Source organism: Manacus vitellinus, unplaced genomic scaffold (genome assembly GCF_001715985.3).
Source record: "Manacus vitellinus isolate BGI_N305 unplaced genomic scaffold, ASM171598v3 scaffold_3_pilon, whole genome shotgun sequence".
NCBI lineage: Eukaryota > Metazoa > Chordata > Aves > Passeriformes > Pipridae > Manacus > Manacus vitellinus.
Genome location: NW_021940535.1, coordinates 12,371,991 through 12,396,446, shown reverse-complemented (window position 1 = coordinate 12,396,446; position 24,456 = coordinate 12,371,991). Strand labels below are relative to the sequence as shown.

General features: G+C 37.7%; 1 protein-coding gene across 1 annotated transcript in view; it reads right to left on the bottom strand.

Annotated features, from left to right (window-relative positions):
- Nucleotides 1–24,225, bottom strand: part of MRPL3 (mitochondrial ribosomal protein L3) — a 29,526-nt gene extending 5,301 nt beyond the window's left edge. The window contains exons 1-10 of the mRNA XM_029961756.1: nucleotides 24,221–24,225; nucleotides 23,993–24,189; nucleotides 21,894–22,073; nucleotides 20,949–21,040; nucleotides 20,030–20,128; nucleotides 16,057–16,156; nucleotides 14,121–14,181; nucleotides 6,746–6,854; nucleotides 4,745–4,822; nucleotides 3,950–4,027 (exon numbers count right to left, since the gene is read on the bottom strand). Of these exons, the coding sequence (XP_029817616.1) occupies nucleotides 3,950–4,027; nucleotides 4,745–4,822; nucleotides 6,746–6,854; nucleotides 14,121–14,181; nucleotides 16,057–16,156; nucleotides 20,030–20,128; nucleotides 20,949–21,040; nucleotides 21,894–22,073; nucleotides 23,993–24,189; nucleotides 24,221–24,225 (999 nt within the window). The remainder of the gene's footprint in view (nucleotides 1–3,949; nucleotides 4,028–4,744; nucleotides 4,823–6,745; nucleotides 6,855–14,120; nucleotides 14,182–16,056; nucleotides 16,157–20,029; nucleotides 20,129–20,948; nucleotides 21,041–21,893; nucleotides 22,074–23,992; nucleotides 24,190–24,220) is intronic.
- Nucleotides 24,226–24,456: the final 231 nt, after the last annotated feature.

Here is a 24,456-nt window from a genome sequence, read left to right as displayed (position 1 = left end):
AATCTTGTGCTTCTCTCTTGAATGACAGAAGAGAGAATTTTTGGTACTATACTTGGGAAATAAATCCAGAGCCATAAACTTTGGAAAGAAAAAACTATTACAGATGGGAACTATAGGCCCTGTGATCTAAGAAGACACACCAGAAGGAAACCGGTGTTACCTGAGGTAGGCTATCTTGATAGGCAAACCACACTAACTTACAAATGCTTTCTCTGCAATGTTACTCCTGTAACAGAAAAATTCCATGCATTCTAGCACACTGTCAAAATTTCTTAATTTTATTAGACCTTGAAATTGAGAAAGAAATCCAAACTTTTTTCATTAGTTCTCCAGTTGGGTAGAAATATTACTTATGTCAGTTATTTACCTGCATGCTTCAGTGTGCAATATCAAATGAAAACTGACTTCTCATTAAACCAGAAATCCATCAATCCTAGTATTCTGCTGAAAATGAAACTTGAAAAATTTAAGTGCTTCATCTCTGTCTGAATACAGTGCTGATGTACTAAGTTTCCAAAAATACAACATACAAAATAAATATATGCTTTAAAGGTGCACTGTGGTTTTAATGGTTACCAAGCAACACAGAGTGGTTACTGAACACAAATGTTTTCCTCTTAGAGGCACATAAAGAGAGAAGTGTTACGCAATATTTCACTTCTTGTGAAAGACAGACGGATTCAATTTCCCTAGACATTAGTCCTACTTAATTACAGGCAGGTATTTAGTGGAATGAATAGTAATTACAAATGCTAATATCCCATAATTCCTCTCCCCAGCTACAGATCTAAACAAATATACAGCAACATATTGAAGTCAATGTCTATAAGACAAATAAGAAAACATTCTGGAAGAAAGGCATAAGACAAGCTAAAAACACCACAGATAAATGCAGCAAGATTAAATGGAGAAAGAAAAACCAGAAATTAAAGAACAGATGTCAAATAGTATTGCTTTGCCTGATTTTATAATTAAAGCTTTTTCTACTCTTCAGCAATGTGTTTGAAAATATAAGGGAAAAAATTAATTAATACATGTAACTCATATGGCTTATGCAAGAAAAAAACCCACACAATGGATTCACCAGCTCAAGGAACTGGAATAAACTGTTTCTGACTACATACTGCCTATAATCTCCAAATACGTGAGTGGAGACAATTTTTAGAAATCTATTTCTTAATAGCAGTAATACCTACTGCTGTGCCTTTATCTCAAACAGTGTTATTTATTATTAAATATCATGAAAGTTTGAGTCTGGAGCATTTTGGTCAAGATCTTTCAAATATTTTATTATGTTAATCAAGGAGCTCTAAGGGAAGAAAAGCCTCATTCTTCCCATGGATCCTTAACCCTTAATTAGCTGCAACTCTGAAATGCATTTGCCAAAATGTATACTCGAAGATACCTGGACTTCTAAATTGTAGATAACTATGACTTGAAACGTTTTATATATCGGTAACTTACAGATAAAATTAATACAGATTCTGATATTGTAGACATCCTGTATAAGGATTAGTAAAGCAGACAGAAAAGTGCCTTGTGCCACTTAGTTAATACTGATGGACTAAGTTTACCTGAAAAAAAACTAATGAGCCATTTTAACTTTTGGTTTTAGGATAAAGTTCCAATCATCATCCGTGGTGAGTGAACTGAACAGAAATGACTCCTGGACATGGCAGGCACTTAAATGGTATGCAGCAGACTGCTACAGCAGTCCAAGCCCATGATCCTCTTGACATTGCAGATGTCAACACGGTAGTTTTACCGCTTATACTCGGTGGCTTGGCCCAGCAATCTCCTGTTAACAGGGCTGTTGACTGTGGCAGTGCTGTTGCCTCAAGGATTTTTGTAAGCTAACAGGACTGCTTTCAGAACAAAACCAGTAAATCCAAGGTGTTAACGGGGATGCTTCCCAGCCTAGACAAGAGTAACAACTGAATAAAGAAAAAGAGAAGGTAAAACAAAAAGGTGAAAGTGACCAAATCGTGACAGAAAGCACGTATGCTCTTCTCCAAGAAGTGAGCACAATATCTGATCAGCAAGGGGACATCGATTTGTTCAAATGAGATCTTCAAGGAGTACATAAGAATATGTGGTATTAACACACACAGCTTTGCTATTAAAAATAGTTTATATTACAGGTGTTTAATAAATGTTTGCTTTCTTAACTCACTGAAAATCAGAAATAAAAAAATAAATTTACTGAGTGTAGTTAGAATAAAAGTTATGATCTAGAAGAACTAGGTACTGTATTCAGAGTGTTAGTGGTTTCATAAAGTGCTGTATTCTTACAGATAAAATTCTGAGATATGTATGTGCATTTGCCACCAAGCAGGGCCACTGTAAATGTGGATTTTAACAGCATGACTAGGATAACAAGATGCACAATCTTTTGCAACAATTAACTCTTGCTTAAGAGTACTATTAAGAATTAAGAATACAGTTTGGGCATCAAATGTTTCTCAGTTTTTCAGCTACATTATTTTGTTTGTATACTTATAATTTAAAACTAACATCCTGCAACAGATTCCCACTTATTTAAACCTCAGACTAACAGCAACCAGGTTCATGTCTCAGGATTTGAAAAATGGGACACAGTTGGAGAAGGGGTCATTTGGTCCAATACAAGGATGAAAAGCCAGCCAAGCTACAGTCTTAATTCTATATAATTGATGTAATGCCCAGTAATTTTGCAGTTGTCCTGAAAACTACTTGTCTCATGGCCATCTGTTAACCAATTTTCACTATCTTGGGAGGGAAAAGGCTTAGGTTGGACCTTACAACCAAAGCAGTTTAGAAATACCGCACTCAGAAAAAAAGGCCTTATTTTCAATGAGAGAAAGAAGAATAAACTTCATTTTTCTGTGGGAAAAACACTTATTTGAAAGCTAGGGTTGCTGTACCTAAAGCCGAGCAACTGCGGAGTTCTGATTCACAACTAGGAAACACGGAACAGAAACTGGATGTCCACAGTAAAATAAAGAAGATAATAAACTAACTGAAAACATCTGAACTTAATGAACTCTGTAGTTTTTCAAAAACTGAATAATTTAAATCCCAATAATACTTCTGAGGATTTAAAACTGTGTATCACATATACAGGTATATGTACATCAGAATCTTTATAACCATTCATAGCAAAGATGTTTGATAGCCTGTACTCTATTCAGTCTGAAAGGAAGCAACTTTCTCCAAGTAATTTGTGCTTGCAGATGTGTAGAATATACCTAATTAGAAAGAAAAATCTATTTTGAAAACAACCCTCAGAAGCGCTTTTATTGCTTTGATGTGGATTATTTACACTGTAAGAACACTTATTAGACTCTTCATTGTTTCAGTTTTTCACAGACAATCTTGAAACAACCTCCATAGAATTCGAAATTAATTCTGCAGACTGACACAGAAAACAGCACTGACATATTTATATTGATTGCAAAGGGAACTCAGACCTTTATTGTGAATTCCTGCTGTCTCCTTCTGTACCTCGACTGCTCCTTGGAAAGGTAATTGCTACTGCATATGGGAATGCTTGGAATAACCTCTAAAGCAGTGCTTGCTGTGTATTTCTGTTCACGAATACAGCCCTTAAATAATATTCTGGAAATTTCACCGCCATGCTACTGGCTTGAGTTAGCATTCAAAGGGGATGGATGTAGGCTGGAGACACTTACCAAAGGGTTTCAGCAACTGTGCTGGTTTATCATAAACTATGTGGGTGCACAGCCCCAGGGCAAAGCTAAGAATGAGCCATTCAGAGTGAGTGTGACACACTGTCCCTACTAATCACTCTCTTTCACAGCGCTGATTCTACTGCCCTTTAATTCAACAGTACTAGATGGCACTGAAGAAATGAAGATTGCATTCAACCAGTGTTTTTCTTTTTGTAAGAAGAGATTTGTAAAGAGTTCAGGAGTCACTAATATCAGTAAGTTGAAACTAACAAACATACCTTCACCAGACAATTTGTGTGACCTGGAACAGAGCCATTTACATAAATAATGTCATGTATTGTGTTGATCCTCCACACCTAGGAGACAGAAAAAAATAACAGACATTGAGCCCTGTTTAGACTATTCCCACTTTTACAAACAGTAGTCCAGTAAGGCACAAACTGATTAACTGGAGGTGGTACTCTGGGAAAGAACATTCTGTAAAGGCCTAAACTGTCACAAAATTCGCTCACATGCCACTCTGAGTGCCAAACTTTCTCATGCAGGAGACTGTAACAGTTTTGAAGGGCGGGTGATCAGGCTATATTTGGTAAGGCAGCTCTTTGTTCAGCAAACACCAACCAGAGCTCCTAAGCCTCTTTTTCCTCTAACAGCAACAGCCGTTGAACATCCAGGTGACAAAATAAAACAAATATCCTCATGAAAATGTTACTGTGAGCATTTGTTAATTTCTTAATTCAATGAGGTGCCCAACTGAACACAACATTTTCTGCTACAAAAAATTAGTTTCAGTTAACAGAGAACAGCAGCAGCACACTTTTTTGCAAACTAGAGGTCAATTTGCAGAGGTTGCCTTTGGAGACAGAGAAAAGTATCTTTAATAGCCCAGGAGCTGCTGTACAAATGTACCAATCAGAATCTGGACAGAAACTATAATCTCTTTTTTGTAAATGAAAGTGAAGGGTCGTGATCAAGTTAGGACTTCAAACAACACTAACACAAGGCTACATGGCTGAGTTCATTGCTTGGTAAGGCAACCACCCTATACACATTCTAGTATACTCAGAACTCACCTTTAATCCAAAACATGTCCTATAGACGTTACCCATTTTACCTGGCATTTTCTTTCCGCGATAAACTTTGGAAGCTTTCTAGATAAAAACAAGGCCAAAAAAAAAAATCATGTTAACTGCAAGAGGAGCACTGGAGAAAATATGCTGATATTTCCAATGTTGAAAATATAATATTGAAAAAATCTAACACTGATGAGCATTTTAAATACAGCCTGCTGGAGGTTAGGTATTACTCTACATGTTATCTGAAATACTTGACCTCAATCATAAAATTGCTACATATACTGTTATATGAACAAAGAGATTCTAGCTTTGCTTAATACTTAATGTATATAGATTCAGAGTAAAATCTGTACTCATTCATACTTGCACTTTGTGAAAAATCAAGAAAAGTTTTTTTCCTAAGATTCCTGTCAACACAAGTCTCTCACCTACATCACAGACCGCAGCAACTGGAAACTTGCCTGAACTATTGCCTGAAATACTTGTGGATGCTAACACAGAGCTCCAGAGCAGTCCTGCCCTAGAAGGCTGCTGAAATGAAGATACACTGTAGCTGCCCTCCTCCCCCTAATCCATGATTTTCACACTGATGTAAATCAGATCTGTTTTAATGCATGTATTTTTGAGAACGAAATGTTAATTTAATTCCATTCACTGCTATTGCTTAGTTTCTGTATCCCATTTGTGACAGGTTGGGTATAAACTGGACTAAAAAGGTGGAAAAAAAAGGCAGGAATAAGTGCTATAATTTTCAATTCTACATTGTCATCAAGGGATTTGTATCCTGCACCTCTCTGTTATTCATTAATAATGTTTGGGCGTTTTTTTAATTCTTGTGAAAATCATGATTTCAGGAATCAGCTGCAATGCAGTTCTAGGGAAAGGATTCTGTACTGAAAAATCCTGGATTACAAAAATGTCTGAGATGGTCAACACTAGATAGTAAAAAACTAACATGGCATTGTTTTTCCCCTATTGCATCTTTTCATCTTGTTTCTTTTTCATCTACCCATTTCCAATACTATTTTCCATTCTATACACTTTGTGAAATTACATCCAGCATTACTGCTTATGAAATTCTAATTTAAAGAAAAGAGAGGTTATTTTGTAATGGTGAAGATCGTCTATTAAAACAGTGTTCTGTGTTCAAATATTTACATTCTTCAGTGAAAACAAGTGCCAGGTGTAGAATTCTTTTTCCAGCTGAAACTGAAGGCTGTAAATCAGTAATGCATGCTTTTACACTCTCAATTACTCTAACTTCATTGCCTATTGCCCTTTTGCTTTTACTATTCTCTGAGCATTATTAATACTTTTCTAAATTTTAATTTCTCTAAGAAAATTATAGACAGCTCAGGTTCAGTACTGTGACTCAGTTGATCTTAATTAGTTTGCAAAAATTCCTCTTAGTTTAGTCTAAATATTGTACAGCCTTAACAGGACAAAGTTTAAACATAATCTGCTCAAAGAGCTTTTATACCAATTTTATTAATAGTTTGAAACACAAAAATATGACTCTGTACTCTGCTTAAAAATGCTTAGAAGCTTTCAAAATTTTGGGAATTATTCCCTATAAGATTATGGGAATCAGTTCATCAAGCAGCTACACAAGCCAGGCAAGGTGACAAAAGCAAGTAGGGTTCCAAAGAATGGTACAATATCTGCAGTGTAAAATAACGGGCAAATCTTTTCCAATCTATAAATGGTCTGATAAAAGCTTCTTAGATCTCTCTTTGAAGTATTAAGACTATTCCTCTCAGCTATACTACAAAATATGACAATTTGCTCAGTTGAAATAATGCGTATTCATAAACTGAGGCATAAGAGAACAGCTATCTGCATTGCTCATTATACAGGTTTCTGAACTTCCTTTGAAGCTACTGGGATTCTCTGCTACCACAGAGTACATGTAGCAGCTAGATATTGTGAAATTGTTCATTTTTAGTATGCAGTTATAAAAACACTGAGAACGTTTAAACAGGAAATAAGAATTCTCACATTAGTAGATATTGCTCCAGGTCTTCTGTGAGTTTTTGTCTGGCCGTGGCTCGCAGGCTGACCTTTAAATCCCCACCTTTTCATGACACCTTGAAATCCTTTACCAATTCTGAAAACAAAAATAATTAAGAAAGAAACCTGAGTTAGTCAGACTTAAGGCTGTTATTCTAGCAATAACCAATAATTTCAGTCAGGCTCATGATCTTCTTACCTTTGCAAAGCTCAGCAGAGAGGGGAATACAGTTAAAATGAAAATCTGTATTTTATATCATAAACATAGTTTAGCACAATGCTTAAAGAATAAGAAGCACTAGAAGAGAGTCAAATAGGCAAAAAGACTAACAAAAAATGCTTCTTGCTGTAATCATCCTCAAGAAATGTTACTGCAATGAAGCTTTCATCAAGTGGACACCAGAACAAACACCCTCCCAAAAAAACCAAACCAAAAAACCAAAACCAAAACCAAATAAAAAGCAACTGTATAATAGCATACACCAAAACTTAATGACAGGTCCTAAGCATCAAGAGAGGAAAGAGATGACTGCTTAGACTATGATAAAAATAAATGAAGAAACATTTTCCATACTACAGTAAACTCATCTCTTGAAAACAGTTTTGTGTATAGTGAAAACGTAACTCCCTTGATACATACTCAGCTACCAAATAAGGTCTACAGCACAGTAACAAATAAAACACATTTTCAGAGTCCATGCCCTTAATCTTTGAGGAACATGATACTATTATTGGCTTTGGAGTTCTCTATTTATTGCAGGAACAGACTCAACAGGAAAACCCACCTTATCACTGCACAAAGGAAAAGCCGATTAGTATGTCTTTAAACTGGCATTGTCTGTTTCCAAAAGGAAAAATCTGACCACAGGGTTTATGGCTGCACTGATTATTTAATTCATTTACAAAGATGATCCTTTTCCTCCAATTTACAGAAATCTTTTCTCTGCTAATGCACTTTGCAATGTCACGGTCCTATTAGTTCAAGCATTAGAACCTTCCAGCCGAACACAGAAGAATAAACCATGGATGAGCATGCATAGAGCACATTCTACAGAGGGACTGCATTTTGCTGACTCCCCTGCTCAGCACTATCATGAAAAACTAGAGAAAATATACAAACATGGAATACAACAACATTTGTGAAAACTAGATTCTTTCCTCTTACCACTTGAGTAATTCTCCTCTAATTGCTGCCCTAGATGCCTTGAGCACGTCAAGCTACAGCCAGAATCAGCCACAAAGACTCTCTAAAGCCACAGAATCATAAGGAAACAAGAGCTGCTTAGAATCTAAGGATCAATCCCACTTAAATTTGGCAAAGAAAGACGTGTAATTGTTTGAATTGAGATTTATTGCATAGAAGCTCCCAATTTTTTTTGCTCCTTACCTACAACTACGGAAATGCTAAAATACAATTTAAGTGGTGCTATGTTCCTTTGGCTTGGCAGCTGGCCACTCATGCAAGTGGTTGTCACCAGAAAGACAGTCCTTCCAGGCCAGCAGACAGTGCTGGAACCTGAGGATATGAAGAGGGTCAGGGCCATGAGAGGAAGCTAAAGGAAGGCACCTCCACGAAAGAGGACCTGAGTTACCAGGAAACAGGAACACAAGACAGAAATCTAAAGGATGCAAGGCTTTTTAACACCAGTTTCCCATAGAATCAGCTTATTTTAAAAGCTTGCATTAGTAAACAGCAATAGTTGTAAAAAAAGGTTTGAAAAATACATTTTAAGAGAGGCTCAAAACTTGTCTTTTCTATGTCTGCATATTGCTAGGGGATCAATAACTTTGAAATACATACAGAAACTAAGCCATAGGAAAACTCGTATCTGTTCTGCCAAAATGTTATTTTTTTCTTTTAAACTATCTATTACTGGCCATGTTTTCCACGTAGACTACTTCTGGCATCTCTAGCTGGAAGATGAACTTAACAAAGCCTCCAAAACCAACTGCAAGCAGGTTGCATAACAACAGCTGTGCAGTTACCAGAGTGAGCAGATCAAGGGCATGATTAATTCTTTAGCTGCAAAATGTCCTTGCAATTGAGAGAAAACCACACAACCTTAAAAAGCCACCAATTCAAAAGTAAACAGTACTGTCAACTTGAATCAAGAAGCATGATGTCATGAAACCACTTCAATATTTCATTCAGATTGCTCATTTTTAAACAATTTAGAATACTATAAATTGTACTTTAAAAAAAATAAAATAAATACCTAATACTTACAAGAGATGTATTTTGAAAAAAAATGCTTAATACATCAACGTTTTAAGATATCTTCAGAAAGAAGTGATTACATCACAAGATAGAGTTGCTAGTGTTTAATGATTTATGTGATAGACTATGTTCATCTGCTTCTTGGTCCTTCCAATTACACACTTATTTTCTGTGAACAAAGTCTCAGACTTTACAGTACCGAAGCTTTAGGAAATTTATAGGAAGCGTAACCAGCCTAAAAAAGAGCACTCTGGTAAAGTTGAAAATTCTCTTGGATCTGTTGATCAATCTGGAATATGAAAACAAATCTCCAACCTCTGAAATATTCTGCCTAAAGTCAAGGAAAGATATCACAATTCTGAAATTAAGAGTACTTCAAAATGTACAACATTTTACTATCTACCAAGGCTCTTTCATCATACTAGTTCAATAATGTTTCAGATTAGTTTCATTATTTATTTGTGAAAAACTGATTGAAAATCACTGAATAACCTACAAATACACTTTACCTTATGACTTAATTTACTTGGTTTCACTGAATGAAACATATTTACCTGAGTCCCAGAAAGGAATCGCAGGCAGCAATGATGAGATGAAAGACTAAGACACATAAATGTTAAATGAAAGTAATCCTTGTGCAGAATTAGAGTTTAATTGCATACAGTAATTCTACTCTCACCTGCAGGAAAGCAGGTGTTTAGGTCAACCACCTAATTTTGTAGAAAACCTCATTTTCCAGGTTTGATACAAATAAAATGCCAGTACCTAATGAGACAACTTTCATTTAGAAAGCTACTGGAATAAAGTACTCTGATGAAGTTTGCTGCTAACTCTTCATAGTTCATTTAAAAGACCGTTATTTAGATGCCATAAAGGAAGAAGGATTCCATCTACTTAGTCCAATAATTTCGGACAAATGTAGAACATACTTTCAGGCTCAGATTACACTGTTAACCTAGCAAAGCTTAAATAAACCATAAACACTCCAGAATCATCACTTAATACTGGCACATTTCAAATAAAACTACTGTTGATTTTTAATTTGGAGTGACAAAATTTCTCACGTTCCCAAGTTTTCCTGAAATGTTCACGGAATGGGTCATGAAGTGGCAGAAAAGGAGGTAAGATACAACTCCATGTCCACACAGCATTGGGCTACCACGGCAGGCATGGTCCCACCCCTCTCTATCACCATGTTCTGGTCACCTGTGTACTAGTGCAGAAGCTCACTCGGGTGATGAGCAAGCTGGGGCACACAACTGATCCCTCTGAAAACTAACCCAGAGAAGAATACAGGTATCTCACACTGATCTTTTCCGTCATGCAACTGAGGACACAAGTACCAGCGACAGAAGGTCAATGGGGACTCTGGGAGAGAGCACCACCTTCCCTTTGGGCAGCAGCCTATGCCCTATGTCAGCTTAAGGAAGTCACCATACAAGCATCATAGATTGGCCTGGGTTGGTAGGGACCTTAAAGATCATCTAGTTCCAACCCCCCTGCCAAGGAAGGAACACCTTCCAATAGACCAGGCTGTTCAGAGCCCCATTCAACCTGGCCTTGAGCACTTTCAGGGATGGGGCACCCACCACTTCTGTGGGCAATCTGTCCCAATGCTTCACCACCCTCACAGTAATGAATTTCTTCCTAATATCTAATCTAAACCTACTCTCAGTTTGAAGTGATTTCCCCTTGTTCTGTCACTCCAGGCCCTTGTAAATAGTTTCTCTCCAGCTTTCTTGTAGGCTCCCTTCAGATACTGGAAGGTTGCAATTAGGTCACCCTGAAGCCTTCTCTTCTCCAGGCTGAACAATTCCAATTCTCTTAGCCTTTCCTCGTAGGAGAGGTGTTCCATCTCTCTAATCCTCTTGGTGACCCTCCTCTGGACAAGAGGTCAATGCCCTTCCTGTTCTGGAGATCCCAGAGCTGGATGCAGCACTCCAGGTGGGGTCACAAAAGTGCAACCTGTGAGAGAAGTGCTTCTGGACAGTGCTGCAAATCTTAGCTCAAAGCATACCAGGGCTAAACTTAAGAATTGAGCTTTTTAATAGCTGAAAATAAGTACTAAGGAAAATATTTCAGCACTATAGAAGACTGACAGCATGCAGACACACTGCCCAATGACAGTGCTCTAAAAGCTACTCATATTGTGCTGAACAAATCATGAGACTTCAAATAAAAACTAACTGCATACATCTTTAACTGAACCTTCTTGTTTCTGTGAAAGTGTTTTTCTTTACAGAGCTATAAATGAATAAAAGACTTTGACAAAAATATTTGTAGGGAAGAGTAAAAGAAGACAACTAAAAAAAAATACCCTACACTTTCGTAACAAAATGAAGATGCTAACCAAGACTTCTGAAATGTAGTGCAAATCCTTCATTCAGGCTATGATAACTAAGAAAAGCTTGCTCATTTTTAAGGACCATATTTTTGATTTATTTTGGTAGAAGGAAGCATACAGAAAGATATCTTGCTCATCTGGATAATTAAGAGTTGGCAAAAAATTAAAATATCCTTTATAATATATTCTCCTACATTATCTCCTCATTGAGGTGACATTATTTTTTCTTTCTTTTTTAAAGGAATGATTAGAATTAATCATGCTCTTACCAACAGCACCACCATTTTCATGTACATGATTTCAAACATTGCACGCACTTCGGTGTTTCCTCCATTAAAACAAAATTACTGTCAATCTTAAAAATGTAAAGTACATGTTCATGTAATAACATTTCTAAAAACTTTGCTACCAGTGATAGCAAGTTTTTAGGAATTACTCTCTTTTAAATCCACAGTGGTTTGAATTAGGAAGAACCAGGTCCCTTCCCCAGGTTGGATGGGGCTTTGAGTAAGCTGGTCTAGCAGAAGTGTTCTTGCCCATGGCAGGGGGGTTGGAACTAGATGACCCTTAAGGTTCCTTTCAACCTAAACCATTCTATATTCTATAAGACAGAAGTGGGAGGAAGGAAAGGAAGTCAAACTATCCTCCCTACTGTAACTCAATGTTATTTTTCTTTAAGTACCTTTCCAAAACGCCCCTATAGCTTAGGATCTTCCAAGTGCCTACAGCACTGCTAAAACTGGGGCTTTACAGAGTAATGTACAAAGGCTCACTTCAGCCTGTGGACCAAACCTCCCAAGGCCTTTGTTCAGCAGGGAGAAGCTGGCTTCTCTTGAGGTGGGTTCAGAACACAAACCTAACATAAAGCACATTGTCATTTTTTCCCCTCACAGTGCAGCCCAAATGCTATAGGTCAATGCTATAACCACTCCCAAGGTAACTTTTTTTTCCCTTCACTGAAGCATTTCTTGGATATTTTTGTGACATTGTGGAATCTGTACTTCCCGGTACAGTAACTACGAATCATGAATACAGTATTCTGAAAAGTAAAAAAACCATGAACTTCATGAAAGTATGAGACTAAGTAACACTGGATGAAATTCCATGGAATAAAGTAAAAGACCCAAAGAAAAACTGAAATGTAGTAAAATAATTAAATTCTTACCCAAGAGTTAAGGGAATATGATAAATGAAGCATTCCAGAAAAGTGGAAATTAAGAAGAAAGAAACTTTAAAAGTAGAAATCAAAATGTGAGTAAGCCGCAGAAAAAGGTTAAAAAAATTTTGATACAGGAAGAGTGGAATGATTAGACAATCATGTTGACAGAAAACCCAACTGATCTTTCTCTTTAGCAGAAAAATTTTTTCTTCACCTGTGCAGAAGGATTACAAGTAATGTGCTACCAAACCAGCACAAACAAACAGCTAATTTCTGAAATGGGATCATACAAATACCTGGAGAAAACAGGTCAGAAATACTGAATTACTTTAAGATGGATTCACTGAACGTGACCAAGAACTCAAGTCTATTTTTAGCTTGCTAATATTTTCAAATACCAAGATACAAATATCCTGTGGTTGTTTACCAGTATCTTCTACATGGCAAAAAAAAAAAATCCCTTTACTAGTTCTTGAAATACTTTTAGAAAAACAAAGCTTTTCTGCATTAACAAACAGTAACACTTAATCTTCATTAAAAAACTGTATTCCTAATGATCCTCTGTTTTGTTTTGCAAACAGGCTATTGTCTCTTACAGGCTGTTCACAGAATGCAATTTAGAAGCAGAATGAACAACATGCCAGATCTAAGTATTATATAAGGAAGTTTGACATAAAAAAAATACTAATTTCAGTCAACTCCTTGACTTCCTTTTCTCAATAGGGTACCCTCATAAATGCAGTCAGGTGCTTGGTTTCCCCATATATACAAGACCCTGTGAATGATATTACACATTTATAGGTCATACACACATGTGAGACTATTACAGTTCGGTGTTACCTCCATTACACCTAAAAAAACCCCAGAAAATGTTATCTTTGTATCGCAACACAACAAAAATAACAGTTCACTGAAACACACAGATAGGAGTTCTCAGTTCTCTTGGTCAGTGGAAATCACAGATGTACCACAAGAGCCATGACTAGTCCTTGCCACAAGATGCCAATTTTTCTTTCGACACCCTCTACCACTTGAGCTCTAATTTGGCATTCACAGTGGTCTGAAAGGAAATCATTCCTCCCACATTAAAGTAAAAGATCATTAGCCACTGCTGGCAAGGACATGAGCTGGAATATGAGAGAAAACAGAAAAAAAAAGGAATCTGACAGCTCTGTTGTCCTGCTAAATGTATTCAATATCTTTTTGCTTTTTTTTCAGTCCACATGATAGATCTCTCTTCACATCTCTTCACCAAATCAAAATCAAGCAGTCTTTTTGAGAACTGATGCCTTTCAGCATTCATTACCCACTTCTACATACCACAGATGCTGCATTATAGATCTCTTTGGCCATGCTAAGCTTGAACAACATTTTCTCAAGCTGTTCCATGTACATGTGACAGATACAGGCAGAACCATTGCCCTAATAGTGTTAATTATTCATCTTGTTCATAATCAAAAGCAAAGAAAAATAATTTTATATTGCTGATCCAATGAGTGGACATGTATTTCCTGTCCCTACTCTTGCAATTGTATTTCTGCTTTTGTGATCCATGGGTTCAAGACAAAGTAGAGGGAAGAAAAAGAGAACCAGAAGTCTCTTTGACAGATGAACCGCACACGTTAAATCCTTAGAAACCTACGTTTTTGCAGTAACATCCACGAACTGCCCTGGGCGGAAGTGAGCAGCATACAAAGGAGTACCTTCAAAAGAAGAGGAGAGATCATGTTCAACTAAGTGCTGAAGTCCTTAAATCACTATCCAGTCATTATCATACAGGGTAGATTACGGTCACAGCAAAGGAAAGAAAACTTATTCACATATTATTTATTCTTCTTTATGAACCTCACAGAGTAAGAGAGATGCTTTGTATTTACTACTGAAGCACATTTCTCAGGTCCTAGACCAATTTCAGATGAATAGGAAGGAAGGGCCAGGGCTCTACTGAGGTACGTTGTACTTCATACACAAAGCCCCAAACGTCTAATTAGTTAAGATTCATAATAAACACACTTAGCAAGAAAACAGAACATGCTGTACTTAGAACCACCAGAACTTTACAAGGTGGAGAGTTTTTAGAAAAACAAAACAAAAACCAATCAAGCCACAAAGAAAACCCACTTACTATAAAAAAATGTGGTTAAGAATAATAAAAAAAAAAAAGATAGTTTCGCAATGCTTTCTCTTTATTAAGACATGGTGTTTCCAAAGTAAAGACTATGGCAGAAGTACAGCCTCATCCACTGGGGAATTACCTATACACTAACTTTCAGCAGAATTAGTGCTACTGTAGGTCAGTGACACCACTCACCTCACTGTAATTACACTAATTCCTTAAATACTTGCAGTATCAAAATATTACTTTTAGATTTATTTTGTCTTCAGTGATTTTTTTTATCCAAGTGCAATATTCTTTTATTAGCAGCTTAAAAAAAAACCCACAACAAACCAAAATTAATAACTTAGTTCATGATAAATCTGTATAGATCTATATAGCTGCATATTTCACAGTTTCCAACCTGTTTTACATCCATTAAAAAAGTGAAATTTTAGTTGCTTCATGTCCACATCCATTCTCATGCTTTTTCAAATCTGTACAAATGCAAACTGAAATGATGTAAACCTCTCATAAATCTCAAGCATAAAAATTCTCATATTATGTCATGTTATATTTATATAATCCATACACACCTGGAATAAGATGCCTGTCAACTGACACAAAATCATGCATATAAAGGATGTTATGTACAAAATACATGCACTGCAAAACCAGTTTATTGAAAACCTGCAATTCTGCTTTATCTCAAGCTTTTGCTTCCATTTAGCATGTCAGATTTGATTTTTATCAGTTACCACACTGTCTTAAAAAGATCTTACAAAAAGCTTCACTAATGGCAAGGAAATACACAATATATTAGAATTTCCAACTCTACATCATTCTTCAGAAAATACCTATAATCGTCAAAAGTGAAAGCAACCTAAGTGTACTACCTAATAATTAGAAACTTAAAACTTTTTGTAAGATCTCCAAACTGCTAATACTGATTTTTAGTGAGAACATTTGTTATAAACACATTTTAAGTGTGCTTTACTTTGCAAGCTGTCAGAAAAAACATCCTCAATGACAGCCATCAGTTCTACTTCTGAATGCAGCAAGAAGAAAAAAACCTCAAACTGCTATTTTAGGTTCCTGAGAAACAGTACCACAAAATTCTGTGTCCCTCTCATAAGGATAAACACAGAACTTCCCATAACTGCATTCATATTTATTCCCAGTCAGTGAGTCAAGGTTACAGACTTACTTCTTAATTCAATGTTCATATTAGTAAATTGGATTAGACTAACTTTCTAATCAATTGAAACATAGTACCCCAGAAAAAGGAAAAATCCTACTTCTCATCAACTAAACAATAAATTTCTAATTTTCCCTAAGAAAAAAGTATGTTTGTACTTAATGACAAAGAATAATTCAGCAACTTCCATACAAAAATTAAATACAGGTCATAACTTTGTTTAGGTCTACAAGTGGCAGATGTTAAATGATTAGGCATGTAATAATCAGCAACTCAAAAAATTACCTGGCTTAATTATAGCATCATCTGTTACATTAAATGTTGCAACTTTCTGCTTTCGTGGTACTCCAGCTTCTTTAAAAATCTGATGTGCAGACTCTGGTTTCTGTAACAAAAAGCAGCCGTAAAAAAGAAGTGATCTGAAAATACCCAAGATCAACCTGGCACAGAAAATGATTACAGACTGTCAACACCACTCAGAGGAACAGATATATCATACTAAAATTTTATCTTGAGAGTAGCATTTTATCTCTATATAAAATTTATTTAAAACTCCTGTCTCTGCATTTTATTTTCTGCCAACTAGTTACCCTACAGCTACATTATATAAATAAGATACATATGAAGATTTCCAAGATCAGAATCATTTACAATATAAATAAAAGATACTACTGGTTTTGTCATGGTTTACAAAGAGTTTTGTAATAATTTAAAAATATGTTCTCTTTTCAAAGCTACTGATGACTTAGTTCCACACTACCATAAATAAAATTTATTTGATTTAACTAAGAAAACAATAGAAACAAAGTCTCATCTTGCAGAAAATTCTCAAAAGGCTTAACTTTTCCACAGAACAGAATTTTGAGTCTCTGGACAAAAAAAAAGAAAAATTAAGAACAACAAGTTTATGATTCATGTATTTTTAAGATATACCAAGTACACTCAGTGTCAAACCACTGCTGACTTAATAAAGCAGGATCTTCTTTTCAGAGGATCCTGACAAATTTAAAAGTACTTAAAATTATTCTCAGCTGTTTTAAACAAGACAGCTCACAGAACTGCTGACCATGAAATGAAACCAAGCAACAGAAACAGTAATGCAGGTAAATTGTAGCCATAGGAAAAAAGGAATGCCACTTAAATTTTCTTCAAATGAATTCTCCTAGAAAGCAATTTAAGCATCTAACAATACTGTCACACTAGGATAGTCACATCTCTGAGGTTCACTTCTCAAAACTTCTGTGCAGTTCTCTCTCTCAAAATTATTTTCTATGTTTTAAGACAAAATAATTTGGATAACTGAAGTAACATAGTTTATTTGAAAACGCAGTTTTGAAAATTTGCATGATGTCCTTTCTTTTGTTTTCAAAAATTTGTTAAAAAGTGTTAGAACAAGAGAGGAAGTTTTATGAAGAATGAGGAAGCAAGATGATGAGAATCTCTTAGAAAAAAACCAGCAATTTTAAGTATAAAAATCTGTCTTTGTTTGAGGAGAAAGTGTGGATAGAAAGTCTTTGAGAGTGAAAAGTTTTTTCCTAGTGATTTGTTAACTTGAGTTCACAGTACAAAACACTTCAAATACCTTTAAAAAAAAAATCAGCTACATACAAAATCTCCCTAAGACCACAAATATTTGAGGCATCAATGGAGGACAACTGTTTTAATCTGTAGAACCATATGTGAGAATTAAAAATAAAGATATGGCCTTTCTACTAAGTGCCTGTATATGAATCCTTTACTTCCACTGTTATGTGAAACTGCTGCCTTAAGCTACAGCAAGAGGAGCCCTGTGCTACCACAGCTGAAGAAAAGCACAGTGAAGCCAAAGGGTAAAATTCACTTTTATCTCAAGTCCTACTCAAGGTTATAGCCTTGCACTGTTCTACTGCAACAACAGTTGAGTCAGAGAGATGTACTTTTACAAACAAAACACTGCAGTCTTTACAAAGCCTTCCTAAAAAGCAATATTGAGTGAATTCTCAGATGTTCTAAACTTTTAAAAACACCAATGATATCTTCCAGTATTATAGGAAAATGATCAATATGCCCTCACTTATGGGAAGCATATAAAATATTTTTGACCAAAAAACGTTAGAACACTGTCAGAACTGTACATTTGAAAACAGTTTGCATTAAAAAATCATGAAAAATCTCTTCACTTGTAGCAGAGTGACATATATCAAGCTAAAAAGGAAAAAAAAATATCTTGCTAAAAGTGCAATATTCCTTATCAGCTTTTAAGCAATTTGACACTCAAAAGAAATATAGAAAATTCTTTGTTAGTAAAATTACTGAGGGAATCTTTTGTTTGAACTCATTAAAAATCAGAAGCTGTGAGGAATCTGAGGAAGACAGATGTTCCTATGAGGAACTAACAGAAGATAAATTGCTTATGCTAATACAATACAGTATCATTTACCCTTCCTTTAATTCTCACTTTCGACATTCCAAAGAGAAAAGAAACACATAAAAAGGCTGATAAACGTAGCAGAGCAGTGATTCAAACTTGCAGCTACACCATAGAAATACCTCATTTGTTAGTACCTCAACAAGCAAAATTGCTCAGAATCAGCATGCCAAATTCTTCCTTAGGAATTACCTAGTTTATACTATGACAATGATGATAACAACAACAATAATACAGAGCTCAGTACAATCATAATACACAGTTCAGTCTCAGGCCAGGCCTTCATCACAGATCGATCTAAGGATATTTAATTAATTTTTTATTAAAATGAATCTAAGTTCAATCAAATTAATTGAAGCTAACTTGGGAAAAGTTTTGCCCAGAGAGAGTCATTAACATAACTCACACTACTAAAAAGTCCTTGAGTTGACCTTTTAGGTAGTTTATCTTTGAAGAAATTTTCTTAGTTCGTAGGAGCTATTTAAACAGAAATTTTCTTTATACCTCCTTACTTCCCACACGTTATTACTCTGACAACAAATTGAATTACTGGTAACATCATCTGCTTGGGAAGAAGATCAACTGTAAGGAGTCTAATGTGCAAAATACAACTTGAAAATTTTTATTCACATAGTTCTTGCATGTCTTAGACCAAAGTAACATGAAAGAAAAAACAGAGCTGTCATTTTTCCAGGAAAAATGTCACATCTGGAAAGTGGAAATGGACTAAAGTGACAGGACAGACACCTGGAACTACAAGCAGCGATGGTGAAACATGGCATAAACCCACTGAATACCAGAGAGGTACCTTAAAGTATCAGCCTGCTCAAAATCAGTAGAATATACTATAAAGGCCAACAGGTTTAGCAAATTAAAAGGCTCCTTCTTCCCTCACCTCTGGTAAAGCAGAAACAAGTACACAGATTAATTTTGAGGCTCTGGGACAACTGTCAGTTTGAAAAAGTGAAATCCATGTCCTCAAAAAGCCACGATCAGCTGAGATAATCTGCTTAGTGGTCATGAGCCCTGGATATTTTTTACTTGACTAAATCAGACAAATGAGTGTCAGGACACTTTAAGAAGCGAAAAATGGCATTTTACAGAAATAACGGATCACAGAAATTGCAATCCTTTGACAGAAAGCTTTGTTCCTACCTTGATCTATAACTCAAATTTCCTCCTTAGAAATGACAGCTCTGCTAGACAACTTTAACCACTGAAGGTATCTGGGAATTCCACACCAGGAAACTGGAGTGTCTGAATGAGTGGTTTTGCTACAGCTCTTGATGAGCTATTACCATGAAGCTATCTTTTTGAAAATTTAAGTCTTAAACTTACTCATCAGTAAAACTATAGGCAAATTAAACAATGTCAACAGACATGTGGAAAAATTACAACTACACCTAATAAAACAGTATGGAAGAATAAGCTAGAGAACAAAATCTTCTAAACATCCAAAGAAGTTGGGTAAGTTTACAACAGGCCACTAAAGTGTGCATCTTGCAGTTCTCATCTTAATTGCACCTCCACAGACATGGTGAACATACGTTTCTACGCTACTAATAGTCCTTCAGACCCTTTCACCAGCATAGGACACTGCACATCAAAGCAACTTCCTAAACCCACATCTTTCCTAGAGAATCAAGAGGCAAAACTTTAAAAAATTCTTCTTGCTATTCTCTTAACCAAGAATTTACAGTTAGGAAATAAGCAAGGTGAATGCAACAAAAGATCTGTTCCAAAGCACAGGTGTCTGTCAATCTTTCAGAGAAGTCTACCTATGCTACTTTCATATTGCAAGGACAACAGAAACAACTATTCTAACAGTAACACCCAGAGTGGTTCACTTACAGAAAAAGGAGATACGTTTTTGCCTCCAACAAGCAGCTTAGCTGTTTTTCCACCCGAATCTTCCTTTGAAACGTATCTTAAAACATGACAATCTTGCACCTTAAGAAAAGGAAAAGTGTTTATTTGAGTATAAGCAGATGTGTGTGCTTTAAGATGATAGTAAGAGATTATTAAAACAAGTGAAATTAAGTCAGTCTCTGTTTTCATAACAGAAGATACAGTTTACAAATAGTAAGCTGTAGTGTTTGTTACTTTTTTACTGTAGACATTCTTTTACCAATCAACTAAAGACTGATTTTAGGAAAAAAATAGTAGTAGAATGCAAACTATTTTCATAAATGCTCTAGAAATCAAGTAATCTTTTATAGTCATCTTTTGCATGCAATATCTGCAAAATCCCTTCTGTAAGCTTGCAAAGCATACAGTAAGAGCTGACATTTTAGACTCCTGCTCTTTTGCCCTGCAAACCTGATGTCCTTCACGGCACTGGTTCATCATATGGCAGCAACACGTGAGCAAAAGGCTTCATGACAACAGTAGCTGCCAGAGAATATGAAGAAGCAGCTTCAGGGCTACAAAGGCTCAGAAACCAAGGTGAAACTAACCCAAAGTACCTGCAGGTGGCAAAATAAAAAAAGTTACGTGAGGTAGTTAACCCCAGCTTTATGTTGCCTCACCTAGGTAACACTGCTCACAGCTCTGCAGCACCTGAACAGCTGAGGCAGAAGGCAGACTGCTCCCAGAAAGTTCGGGATATAAACAGAGTGGGCGTGGTGTACTATCCACGACCAAAAGAAGCCTTTCCTTTCTTTCGGGATTTCCTACTCTGTGCAAGTAATAACTTTCACTTTTGACTGAAATGTCTGGCTAACGATCTGAATACAGGACAGGAGATGAATTTCATTATGATTTATTTCACCTTAAGTAATGTGACAGCATGTTTTTTTCCGGACTTGGTCCATATTGGCATCATTCCCAGTTTTACTGCAACAACACCAACTCTGATGGAATCTGTAGATTAAAACAGAACAGGAATGCAACTCCATACTTAATCTTTGAAAGGGTTCATTTCATAACTTGCAAAATCCCATTCATTAACTCTGATCTTTCCTAAGGAGGTGAAGGAGAGAAAACTTCACTGACTCCCTGTGAGTAGGCTGAGAATAACTTGTTAATTGTTTTTAATCCCACTAGCAGTGAAGTTCTATCTGTTCCAGTTGTGTTTGATAGAACATGCAACCAGTTCCCCATTAAAAGAACCAATACTTCAGACTCCCTTAATTTTTTTTTAAATACAACACCCATATTTTAGAGTCAAGCTAACTATTGAAAAGTTTACTGTAAGAGGTTCCTCCCACCCAATCTTTGCAAATCTGTATAGCAAAGGCAACATGTCAAGTCTGCCACCCAAATGACATGACCCTTTTGGAGGCTCAAAAACTTAATACTGTGTTCCAGACCATAAAACTTTGGAATCACAGAAGTGGGATGTATTATATACCACACTTTTTCTTCAGAGTCCAGCAGTATTTACAAGAACGTTTTCAAGGTCATATACTTTATATTCTAAGGAGTCTTTTTTGACAAATTTTTACTTTATTATCTCGTCATTGCACAGCAGTCAGATAGGCCAAGTGCTGATATAGACTAAAAACTAAGAGTTCTTAACACCATGTAATATTTTGAATGCTTTTTAGAGAACTGATGTATTACATTTACTTATTTACTAAATGTATTGAATGATTGATGTAAAAGCAAAAAGGAGAATACTTTACAAGGCACAATCCTGATGTTACTGAATGCAACAACACAACAGTAATAATTTCAGCACGAGTTTGGTATTTCAGAAGAGATACTTTCTCACCTGGTGTCCACTCATTCAGTGGCCAAGGCTCATCTTTCAGAGGGCAGAGCTTGCTGGCTGTCTGAGCTTTGTATTCCTCCGCAGTTATCTTCTTCAGGAACTCCACATTCTCTTCAGAAAGATGCTCGTGCCACCATGTTGCACTATTAGTGTGCCTGACTAGAAAGCCCAGCTGTCCCCTTTCCAGTGGTGGGAAAAAATTTTAAGTGTCTTATCAGTTCAAATAATGTCTTGTGACATGTATGTTTGCAATGTAATGAATAACACAAATCATTACCTGACACAGCATAGAGTCATAAAGACCAAAATCATACTACCAAGGTAGTCAACCACCATCACTCAAACTGTCCACTCATGACCAAAACCACCTAATTCTTTGTCATGTTCTCATCCAACTTCTGAAGTATTCTAAAGTGCACCAAAAGGAAGCAAGCAACAACAAAAAAACCAACCACTCCTTATGATAAAAAAAAGTTAAGATTCATGAATGAGAAGATAGCAGTGGGTGTCTTTAACTTTAGCAAGGCTTTCTAACACCATCTCCTGTGGTATCTTTCTGTCCAAGCTGGGATATTATGGCATGGATGGGTGGGCTACCAGATGGGCAAAAACCTGGCTGGATCAGCTGACTGAAAGAGCCATGGCTAGTGTTTTGGACTCTATTAGAAGGCCAGTTACAAACAGAGTTTCTCAAGTGTCTATTCAGGGATTTGTCCTATTTAATATCTTTATCAATGACCTGTAAAAGGGGATGAGTGCACCCTTCTTAAGTTTGAAGGGAGCAGTGGATGATGCTCAAGGGTGTCCCTCTGCCAGTCAGAGAGACAAGCTGACGAGGAACCCAAGGAAATTCATAAAGGAGAAATGCACAGTCCCATCCACAACTGGGATGGAATAACCTCTTGCGAGAGTACAGGCTGTGACTTTAGCAGAGCTGGTCCCCAGTTAGGCCAAGGACCTGGAAGGTCCTGGGGGCAAAAAGGTAAACAGGGAGCCAGCAGGCTCCTCACAGTAATGAAGACTAACAGCAGCCTGGACTTCATCAACAGAAGCACAGTCAAGAGATCAAGGCAAGCACTTACCCTTTCCTCAGCACTCCAAATAGACCACATCTGCAATACTAAATCCAGTTTCAGGTCCCCAGTACAAATGGGATGTTTACAAATGAGTGAATCCAGCTGTGCTATACAAAAATACCAGGGGCTGGAGCACCTGCCCTAACAGAAGGAGTGAGGTAACTGGGTTTGGTTTAGTCTGGAAAAGAGGTGGCCTAGGGTGGACCTGACAGCAGCTTTCCAAAGCCTGTGAGAAAGTCACTGACAAGACAGAAGCAGGTGATATTTACTGAGGTGCATGCAGAAGAATGAGAGAAGGGGTACAAACTGAAAAGGGGATGCTGATTTGACGTACGGAAAAAGTGTTTTGCCTGAAGACAATCAGAGAGGCTGTGCAGTCTCTGTCCTTAGAGGCTCTCAAGGCCCCAAAGCAGAAAGCCCTGTGCAACACGGTCTAACCTCAGAGCTGGCCACACTGTGAGAAGGAAGCTAGACCTCAGCTTTGAACTGAGCTGCTCAGCTCCCTTCCAGCCCCAACAATCTCTGGTTCTACACTCACCGCTAAACAGTTCAGGGTCCTGCCTTAATTTCTGTGAGGGCTCAGAAAAGCCACAATGCTCCCCAGTTCTCTGCAAGGACAATGAGGTGGAGTGTTTAACGACACAAGCAGTGACCGCACAGGGCCAGGCCAAGGCGACCCAAAACACAGCAGGTCAAGTCGCTCACTATGCAGCAAAGATGCTCTGGATGTAAACGTGCCTGTCCTGCCAGAACCCCCACACAGGCTGGGGGCATTTCTAAGGCTGAAGGGCTCCAGCAGTAAGCCGGAGCACCACCACTCGCAAAGCAGTGCCGGCAGGCTGCACAAAGAGGCCTCTCCAAGGGGTGGCGACCCAAGACGCCACGGAGGGCAAAGGACCGCCGAGGAGCCCCTCACCTCTGGGCTGCGTAGAGCGAGCACCGCTCCAGCCCCCGCTCCTCCCGCCGCTCCCGCCCGCGCACCCACCTCGCAGAAGCCCCATTCCCTCCCAGCCCTGCCGATACTGTGGCCGGGAACCCTCGGCGCCGCCGCGACGCCCAGAGCCGCCCGCCGAGCCTCGCCAGCCTCCCCCAGCCCGCCATGCCGACACCGGGGCGGGGCCGCCGTCGCCTTCCGCGTACGGCGCTGCAAACCTTCCGTGCTGCCCCGAACAGAAGGTTCCGGCCCGCGCAGGCGGGGAGCTCGAGAGTTAACATAAAAACTCCCGAAACAGCCCAAAGTCGTAGTCGTGCGTCATTCTCTCCCCCACACGGCTGGCTCCAGCGGCTTCCCATAAGGGATGCAGCACCCGTGGCGGATGGGGCTGTTCTGAGCCGGGGGGAACAGCTCACCCGAGAGGGTGACGGATGAAGACGTGCAGAAATAGCCACAGGCACCCTTTGCCCCCCGCCCCAACCTTTCCGTCCCTACCATTGCTCCTGTGCCTGAATTCCTTCAGCGAGCCAGTGAAATCCAGCAAATAAGTGTC